Source organism: Ursus maritimus, unplaced genomic scaffold, assembly GCF_017311325.1.
Source record: "Ursus maritimus isolate PB19 unplaced genomic scaffold, ASM1731132v1 scaffold_28, whole genome shotgun sequence".
Classification (NCBI taxonomy): domain Eukaryota; kingdom Metazoa; phylum Chordata; class Mammalia; order Carnivora; family Ursidae; genus Ursus; species Ursus maritimus.
Genome location: NW_024425341.1, coordinates 15,365,518 through 15,375,655, shown reverse-complemented (window position 1 = coordinate 15,375,655; position 10,138 = coordinate 15,365,518). Strand labels below are relative to the sequence as shown.

The 10,138-nt window shown below is 35.7% G+C and overlaps 1 protein-coding gene across 1 annotated transcript in view; it reads left to right on the top strand.

Annotated features, from left to right (window-relative positions):
• Window positions 1–10,138, top strand: part of MICU3 (mitochondrial calcium uptake family member 3) — a 101,943-nt gene that overhangs the window by 90,980 nt on the left and 825 nt on the right. The window contains exons 12-14 of the mRNA XM_040643317.1: window positions 5,984–6,092; window positions 7,952–8,109; window positions 9,177–9,245. Coding sequence (XP_040499251.1) covers window positions 5,984–6,092; window positions 7,952–8,109; window positions 9,177–9,245 — 336 coding nt within the window. The remainder of the gene's footprint in view (window positions 1–5,983; window positions 6,093–7,951; window positions 8,110–9,176; window positions 9,246–10,138) is intronic.

Below are 10,138 nucleotides of genomic sequence, written 5' to 3'. Positions count from 1 at the left end.
ACCCACTTGCATTCCCACCAACAATGTAGGAGGGATCCCCTTTCTCCACATCCTCTCCAACAATTGTTGTCTCTTGCCTTGTCTATTTTTGCCATTCTAACTGGCGTAAGGTGGTATCTCAGTGTGGTTTTGATTTGAATTTCCTTGATGGCTAATGATTTTGAACATTTTTTCATGTGTCTGTTAGCCATTTGTATGTCTTCATTGGAAAAGTGTCTGTTCATATCTTCTGCCCATTTTTTGATTTGTTTATTTGTTTCTCGTGTATTGAGTTTGAGAAGTTCTTTGTAGATCTTGGATACCAGTCCTTTATCTGTAGTGTCATTTGCAAATGTCTTCTCCCATTCCGTGGGCTGCCTCTTAGTTTTTCTGACTGTTTCCTTGGCTGTGCAGAAACTTTTAATCTTGATGAAGTCCCATAAATTCATTTTATCTTTTGTTTCTCTTGCCTTTGGGGATGTATCACTTTCATTATATTCTTGAGGTTCATGTATGTTGCAGCTTGTATCGATACTTCTTTCCTTGTTATGGCTGAATAATATTCTGTTGTATGTATATTCTGTGTTTATCCATCCATCTTCCATAAATGAATGAAAAAAAAATATATATATGTTTTAGTTATAGCCATTCTAGTGGGTGTGAAATGGTATCTGTGTAATTACCATTAGCTTTACCTTAAATGGAATTCTTTATTTCTTTGTATAGGTTTGAGTTAGAGCCTGGTTTTCTTTCTTTTCACCTTTAATGACTCCCTCTAGCATTTCTTGTAGGACAGATCTTCTAGTAATGAACTCCATTGGCTGCTATTTGTCTGAGAATGTCTTACTTTCTTTATTTTTGAAGGATAGTTTTACCACATATTGTTTATCTAGGAATGCCTTAATCACTTTTGAAGGATGGCTTTGCCACATATAGAATTCTTGGTTGTCAGATTTTTTCTTGTAGCACTTGAACTATCCTACTCACTTTTGCCCTCATGGTTTCCGATGAAAAATCAATTGTTAATCTTATTGCGGATCCCTTATTTATGAAGAATCACTTCTCACCTGCTGTTTTCATGATTGTCTTTGTCTTTTGACGGTTTAAGTATATGACTTGGTATGAGTCTCTTTCAATTTATTCTGCTTAAAGTTTGTAAAGCTTCTGGAATGTGTAGACTTTTATCTTTCATCAAATTTCAGTGGTTTTCAATCATTATTTTTAAAAATATTCTTTCTGCTCTTTTTTCTCTCTTTTTCCTTCTGGAAGTCCCATAAAGTGTATTTTGGTGTGCTCGATGGTATCTGCAGGTTCCTTAGGTTCTGTTACTTTTATTTTTTTTTCTTTCTGCTCCTCAGACTGAATACTTTTAATTGTCCTATCTTCAAGTTCATGGATTCTCTATTCTGATTGCTCATATCTATTACTGAACATCTACTCAACTTTGCCTTTCAGTTATAGTACTTTTCAGCTCCAGAATTTTTATTTGGTTCCTTTTTACAATTTCTATTTATCGATATTCTCATTTTGTTCACAGACGTTTTCCTGATTTCCTTTAGTTCTATATCCATGGTTTCCTTTAGTTTTTTGAGTGTATTTAAGATAGTTGATTCAAAGTCTTTGTCTATTTGGTCCAGTGATTAGACTTCTCAGGGATGGTTTGTTGATTTTTTTTTTCCTGTCAGTGGCTGTATTTTCCTAAATCTTTGTATGCATTGTAATTTTTTGCTAAAACCTAAGCATTTGAATATTATGCTGTGCTAACTCTGAAAAACCAGACTGTCCCTTGCAGTTGTCCATTTGCAAAGTAGCTTGGAAAGTCACGAAACAAATGGAAAAGACTGTATTTCTTATCATGTGCAGTCACTGAAGATTCTGTTCTGTTGTCTTAGCAAATAGCCAGAGAACTGACAGAGATTTCCTTAAATGCCTAGAGCCAGGAAGAAAAAATTATAGTACTGTCTTTGCCGTTCAGGTCTGAACTGGAGCGTTCCTTCAATATGAAGCCAGGCTACCTAAGCCACTTCTTTGCCTTGATCTCCTGTTTCCACAAAGCCCACAGATCTGCCAGAGGTGGTAACCTAACATCCACTCACGTCTTTTCAAAGCATGTGTGAGTTCCTGGGCATGTTTGATTTCCCAGGTATTTGAGCCCCTATTCCAATAACCGTTCTCCTCAGCCTTCTCTTTGCCAGGTTTTTGGATTCTGTCTGCCACTTGTTCCATATGTCATCCGTTGCCTCAAACAGGCACAGAGTGTGCATGTCCTTATATCTTTCGATAGTTGTCACTATCACAGGAAAGCCAAACCAGTCCAAGAGGGAGGGGGCAAATCAAAAGTCAGCCCTGCACTCGTCCCTCAGGGAACCACCAGCCAAATCAAATTGCATACCACCACCTTTAATAACAAGGTCCCTATTAGCCCTCTGGCACCAGGAAGCCACACCGGGAACATCGGCCACTATCCCCAAAGCTGCTGCCACAGCACTGAAAGATAAAAATGGTAGTTTTTACCACAAAGCTCACACTGAATTTCAGCGACCCTTCTCTTCATTAACCCTTCTCGCTATAAACTTTGGATTAGATTCTGGAGTTTGAAAAAAGTTGATGCTGCCGGTCTTTCCCCGCTAATGCTTGTTTCAGTGGAGGGATTGATTCTTCAGGCACCCTAGCCCACCATTTTCCATGGCATGGCTCTCCCCTCTCTTCCTCGTCTCCTGGTAATTATTTCAGGCTTATGTACCTCCACCAAAGATATACAAGTGCACACACTGGGAGCACCCTCATGGCTGCAGCTGGGGCGTGTTAGCAGCCAGGCCAGTCAGTGTGATTATCGTAGCAATTTGATAGCTACAGCATTTTCTAGTTTGTCTTTTATTGAATTATGTCTTATCAACTGTCTCAGTTTTGTTCGCTTATGCCTTGCCACAGTACAATCCAGGTGCGCTTATATTTGCTCGTTCACATCCTGAATGACATATTTCAATAGTATATGTAAATTTTTATTGTAAAATACACATAACATAATATTTACCACTTTAACCATTTTAAAGAGTAAAATTTGGTGGTATTAACTATGTTCACAATGTTATACAACCAGCACTAGTACTAGTTCCAGAACTTTTTCATCATCTTAAATAGAAACCCCATAACCCATTAAGCAGTTACTTTCCATTCCACCTCCCCTCAGCCCACGGCAACCACTAATCCACTTTGTTTCTGTGGATTCATCTATAATGGATATTTCATGTAAGTGGAATCATATAAGTTGTGATCCTTTGTGTCTAGTTTCTTTAACTTAGTGTAACTTTTTCAAAGTTCATCAATATATTTTAGCAAATACTGGCGCTTTATTCCTTTTTATTGCCAAATAATACTTTATTATATAGATATACCACACTTCCTCTATTTGTCAGTTGGTGAATTGTTTTTGAGTTGTTTCCAGTTTGACTATTCAAATAATGCTGTTATGAACATTTGTGTGCATTTTTTCATGTGGACATACGTTTTGAATTGTCAGAGAATTAGATATATACTTCAGAGTAAATGGCTGGGTCCCAAAGCATCCTTAATTTTTAACGTTTTAAAGAACTACCAAACTGCTTTCCAAAATAGCTCTATTAATCCATTAATAATGTATGAAGTTTCTAATTTCTCCACCTTTTCTCCACAGTACCACTTGTTATTGCCTACCTTTTTATTTTTCATCATCCTAGCGGATGTGAAGTGGGATCATTGTGGTTTCGATTTGCATTTCCCCGGTGAATAATAATGTTGAGCATCTGTTCCTGTGCTTGTTGGCCATTTGTATATTTTCTTTGGAGAAATGTCTATTCAACTCTTTTGCCCATGTTTTCATTGTGTTGCTTTATGTTATTGATTTTTAAGAGTTTTTTATATGTTCTGGATACTAGAGTCTTATCAGATATGTGGTTTGCAAATATTTTCTCCCATTCTGTGGGTTGTCTTTTTCCTTTCCTTGATAGTTTCCTTTAATACACAAAAATGTTTACTTTTGACAGTCTCACTTATTTATTTTTAATTTTGTTGCTCATACTTTGGGTGTCATATTTAAGAAACCATTACCAAGTAGGAGATACAACATCCTTTCCATTTTGAAAATAGACAATATATTGATTAAAAAAAAAAAAAAAAAAAGGAAGAAGAAGAAGGAAGAAACCATTGCCCAATTCCAAGGTCATGAAGTTTCCTTTCTGGTTTCTGTAAGATTTTTACAATTTTAGCTATTAAATTTAGGTCTTCAATCCATTTTGAGTTAATTTTTGTATACAGAGTGAAATAAGAGTTCAACACCTTCCGTTTACATGTGGATATACAGTTGTCCAGCACTATTTGTTAAAAAGATGTTAAAAAGAAAGATGTTCTTTTTCCAATAAATGGCCTTTGTACTCTTACTGAAAATCAATCTATCATAGGTATTTGGGTTTATTTCTGAACTCTCAGTTTCATGTCTTTTTGATGCTTTAAATTTTTCAGTTATCATTTTGTTTTTATTAAAATGTGAGTTACTTCCACATAGAAGAATTATTGTATGGTTTTGAATTTGACTTGTCTTTTCCAAATATGAGAACACTATTTTGAAAAATCTAATTCAGTTGGTGAACATTCTGTCATTCCTTGATTTGCTTTTTAATCTTATGTTCCCTTAAAGTATTGACATTTTTGTTTATACTCGCTTAAAAATTGCTATAGCAGCTGGTCGCAGCATAAACTGATACAGAACCAGAACAGTGACCAGTCTCCCTAGCAACAAGCTCTCCACATTAGGACAAACCCCTTCTGCTCTGTGCCCCTAATTGATTCAAACAGCCCTCCCTGGAAAACATGGCAGGTGGGATCAGGTCACAAAGCAGAATCCAGGGTTGGAGTGGCCATAAATGAATATAAGGAAAGAGAAAGAGAAAATTGTGAAGAGAAAAGATAGTGAGAATTCTCCTTGCAAGTAAAAAGGGGTTGCAAGTAAAGCGGAAATAATGTATACCAAAAATTAATAATATGGTTTTGATAATAAATTGGTAATTAGTATTATTTTGATAATCATTTAATCAGTAGTTGGCTTATATTAAAGTAGACTCTTCTGGTTCTTTCCCTGGCTTTCCAATGCTGCCTTGTTAGTTTCCCTTTCCTTTTACTTCTACATTAAAGTGTAAAATCGTTAAGCAACAGCTCTTAGCTGTCTGCTCTTTTTCTGTTTACTTTCTCAATTATGTTAATTTTGCTGAGAACACAATAATTAAATGTAGCTCTTTATGTCCAAATTGGTATTATCTAAGATACATTGAGTTTATTTTAAATAATGTTCCTGTTTAATTGAACTAGTAGCAGTAGCAATAATTGCAATTTATGTAAATGACATTCTGGAATCCTTTCTATGGCCCCTCATCAAGCCCTGTGTGTTGGGCCCAGAACTGTAAGTATACAGTCATTGTACTTGCACCTGCTGTCCTGGCAGTGTTCTCATGGCAGAAATAAGTAAAAGTACACTGCTTTTGGCTTATTCAACATGTTGATTTTTGCATTGTCATTATTACAGATGTTAATGACCCACCTAATGCTAAGTTATATTTAAGGAATGTACAGGAGAAACTGGTGTTTTAGGGGTTGTCTCCCTCTTTTTTTTTTTTTTTTCTGAATCATAGTTACTTCCTGGGTTTAAAAAATTTAGGCCTGAAATACAGCGTTATCACAATTGAAACTTTTTAATTCATTTTTGTTGTATCATTTTTTGAAACTTTGTGCTGATAGGACAGTGCTTTAAAAATATTTTCACCTATCATTGCTAATGATAGCAACCCTATGGAGTGCAAATAAATCTGAGTGAACTTTACATTCTATTTGGAGAAAGGAGGCTTCAGAATGTGCCCTGGAAATGTCTACTTACAAGATACGTTGCAGATGCTTAATCTATTTATTTCTAGTAAGTATGCTTATTTTAATAAATTCGGTAAAACTAAATATATTTACAAATATTCTCTCAACATAGGGCATCACATTTGACGAATTCAGGTCATTTTTCCAGTTTTTGAACAACTTGGAAGACTTCGCAATAGCCTTGAATATGTATAATTTTGCAAGTCGTTCTATAGGACAAGGTAAGTAATCATCTTTCAAAACTTAAAAGCAAAAACTAATCCTGTGTTGTTTCTAGGGACTTTGACGACAAATTAATGAGATATATCATATTAGCCATCAATTTGCCTGAAAGTGTGGTGTATACTTCGATGGGAAATCTATTTTCCCTAACCAGTGTTTAGGGAAATTTGCTAAATTTTTCCATTAAACTTATTACTGGCCTTCATTTCATATTATGGGGAAGAGCTAATGATGCTTGTAAAGATCCAAAGAGGAAGAAACCCCGTGGCCGCTGGTACCATTGAGGGATATGTATCTTCCTATAGAAGAGCCAGCTGGCCATGCCCAGACATCATCACAGGATGATGGTTACATTTCTGGTTTTACCCTCAGTCTCTGCTGACTCAGAAACCTGAATGTTGCCGCCAGAGCCCCCTCTGCTGTGGCCTTACATTAATCAAGTTTTATGAATAATATGTAAAATTGAATGTTGATTTTGCTTAATTTACAAAGAAATGTAACTGTCATAGAATTCAGAATGCTGTCATCCTCAGGACCAGCTCATTCTAGCCCTGTAGACAGACTAACAAGTGCAGTCCTTTTTCTAGGATTCTGTGGCTGTGACCACTTGGCCTTCCTTCATGGGCCATATCCTTTTTTAATATTCTTGCCACATGAGGACTTTCTGTTTATGCCTTTGGGGTAATTTTACCTGTGTTGCCATAATCCAGTAAGTGCTAATTTCCAAGTTTAAATCTCAGAGGACAGTCTTCTTATTCTCAAGTTCTGGGGAGAAGCCAAACTATAACCCCTAAGTGCTAGTAAATTATCTCTCTCCCCAAAATAAAGACGTTGAGTCCCTCGCTTAGCTTCATGCACGTATTCACTGAGTTAGAGAAACCTGAAAGTTGTTCTCATTATACCCTTTGTCTAGTGCAGATGTTCAAATAAGGCATCCTCTCAATTCAACCTACCTTAATGTTTTCAAACCAAACCTTTGGGAGCCCTGCCTTCACAGACCAGCATTTACTGCCATGATAAACCCACTAGTCGACCTTGAGAAGAAAAACAAGTCAGTGTCTGTTTACCTGGTTCAGAGTGGAAAGTCGCTCTTTTATTTTGTGGAACTGGGAATGAAGCACATCAAACGCGTGCTCTTGCAGGTTCTAGGAATAAATACATCTCTCTTTGCTGTTGTGCCTACCAGCACCTTCATTCGGGTTTCACCTCTCAATAGGACTATTGCAGTAGCCACCTAGTGGTATTCCTGCCATTATCCATTTTCCTCTCTGATGTTTCCTAGACAACTCACAGAATACTCTAAGACAAAGACCCCTTCTTCGACATGCCTGGTATGGAAACTCTTCAGTTCCACAAGCTGTGACCCCATCCATCCCTCAGGGCTCAGCTCACATACAAATCGCAGCCTTTCCTAACCACTGCCCTTCTCTCTCCTTTCCCTGCGACTCCACACTACAGACAGAAGTAATCACTCATGTCCAAGTTCTCATACATGTAATATTTGTGTGGTCCTGTTACGGTTATTTGGGCAGGTGTCTTATCGCCCATCTTAAGTCTAAGTTTCTCGATAACGTACTCATCTTAATCTCTAAAGTGCCTGTTGGTGTTGGTAGGTGACTCACTAAACATTCACTGAATACGAATACATTATTAACCTAAGATACGGCTGCTTCCTGGTCCTTCTAATTCAAACCACAAAAATGTTTGCTCCCTAAAAGATAGCATGATTAATGAAGAGTCGCGTGTTACCTAAGGTCACGACCCATGTTTAGAAAACTTCTTTTATAACCTTTCTCGCAATTAACACATTATAAAAATAATGTTAACTGTTTACTTCTTTTCTGTAACATTTATCTAGAGGAATTTAAGCGTGCCGTCTATGTAGCTACTGGCCTCAAACTTTCACCACATTTAGTGAACACAGTCTTCAAGATTTTTGACGTTGATAAAGATGATCAATTAAGTTACAAAGAATTTATTGGAATTATGAAAGACAGACTCCATAGAGGATTCCGGGTAAACCAATAAATGTGAAGCCTATTGATATCCTTTTTTAAAATTGGAGAAGGAAAAAAACTCTAAGTTTCAAAAACAATTTATATAAATTTTTAAGGATATAAACATGAAATGTTATATTTGAAAAGAAAAAACATAAGGTCGTACTTATTTTTAAAAACACTTTGAGGTGATAATAGTTAATGCTTTTTAAAAATATAAAGTTTGAATTTCAGTAATTTATTTTCATATTCAATTAATTTAATGTCTCCATCTCAGTTTGTGGGGAGAAATGTTGCCAGATATTTGTTGATTAATTCAGACAGCACACAGGCACCTCAGACTCAGTACTATACAAAGAAAGAGCATGGCTCTCATTTTGAACAATGCAGATTTCCACTATGCAGTCGAGGCTCTTAAGTCACTGCATCTTCAGTACTTTAAATGGAAAACAAAGTAAAAAACTTTGTCTGTTGAACTGGTTTTCTTTTCCTGTTAATGCCTTAGACTGAAAATTACTAATTATTTTTTCTCGGAAATGTTTTAAATAATGAAATATAGCATAAGTCAACAAATGTTTACACATTTAACATATTTGTGGATGTGCCACAAATGGAAAAAGAAAAAATTTTTCTATTAACACCTAGAAAGTTCTGTCTTTTCTCTTTGGTAAGAATACCCCTAAAGTATTATATGTCTAAAAAGAGAAAAAGTTATATATCCCCCCCCCAAAAATCAAGATTCATCTGAAACAATGTTTTCAAAGATTTTTAATGATTTTTTTAAAATCCAAACCATGTTGGTACAGATACTGTGTACTTAACTGCCACCTAGTGGTCACTTGTTAACATTGGAGACTGATGGCACAAATACCTGAGAGAATGTATGTTGAAAATCACTTATTTTTCCTCAAAAATTTGAGAGTAGCAAGATCGAATTAAAATATAAACTATGCTATAAGCCTCTGACACTGTATTTCTCTCTCAAGTGTTATGTGTTTTTATTTTTGCTTTATGTATTTATTGCATACCTGTGGCCCCATAACATTTTATTTACATTTGCATACTTCTTAATCCTCTGTTCTACAGGGTTATAAAACAGTGCAGAAGTATCCCACTTTCAAATCCTGTCTAAAGAAGGAACTTCATAGCAGATAAGTATGTTAGCATCTCTGTCTAAATTTGTTCAGTAACAAAAGAAGGATCATAATCTATTTTTCTATGATGACATTTAGGAAATCGCTGAAAGAAATAGACTTATAACTTATTTTTTATTTTTAGGCCACTAATTCAATTTATGAATTGCTCTTCTAATGATTTTAGACCAGTTATTTATTTAAGAATTAGTCATTACAACAAAGCATTAGTTTGTTACTATTAAGCTGTGATCCAGAAATGAACTAGAATAAATACTCAACCGACTGGAATTCTCTTGGCGCATCTTAAAAGAAAAATTTTCTGTTAAACCTATAGTTTTGTATCTGAGCAGATACAATGTAATGAATCTAAGTAGGATTTTTATCATCTAGGACCATTTGCATCTAAGGAATATTGGTTACTGTTTTATAGAATCATGTCCAAGCACCAGCTGTAACAATCGCAGGTATCTTTTAGAGTTATTGGAGGTGCCTGGCCCTATATGAGGTGTTCCACATGTAGTGTCTCATTTAATCCTCACAGACAGATGTCCCATTTAACAGCAGGGAAAATAAAGGCTTAGTAATTTACCCAAGATAACTTGCTAGTCAGTGGCCCACTAGGATTTTTTTGCCTCATTCTGTCTGATGGCAAAGCTATGTTATTTATTAGTTACTAAACTATCACCATAGAATGCAGTAATTGAGGACAATGCAGGAGATTCATTTGGTTTATGTCAACCCAAAGAAATAACTCAAGTTGCTTCTAATCTCCAGAAGGAGAGGCTTGCTTTTCCTCTTTTCTTGTAAAAGTCTATTGCAGCTATAAAATTTTGGTCAATTGTGGGTTCTGATTAGTTAGGTCTGGACAGTGAAGGTTTTGTTCATTTATACATGCTTGCAAATATGTATATT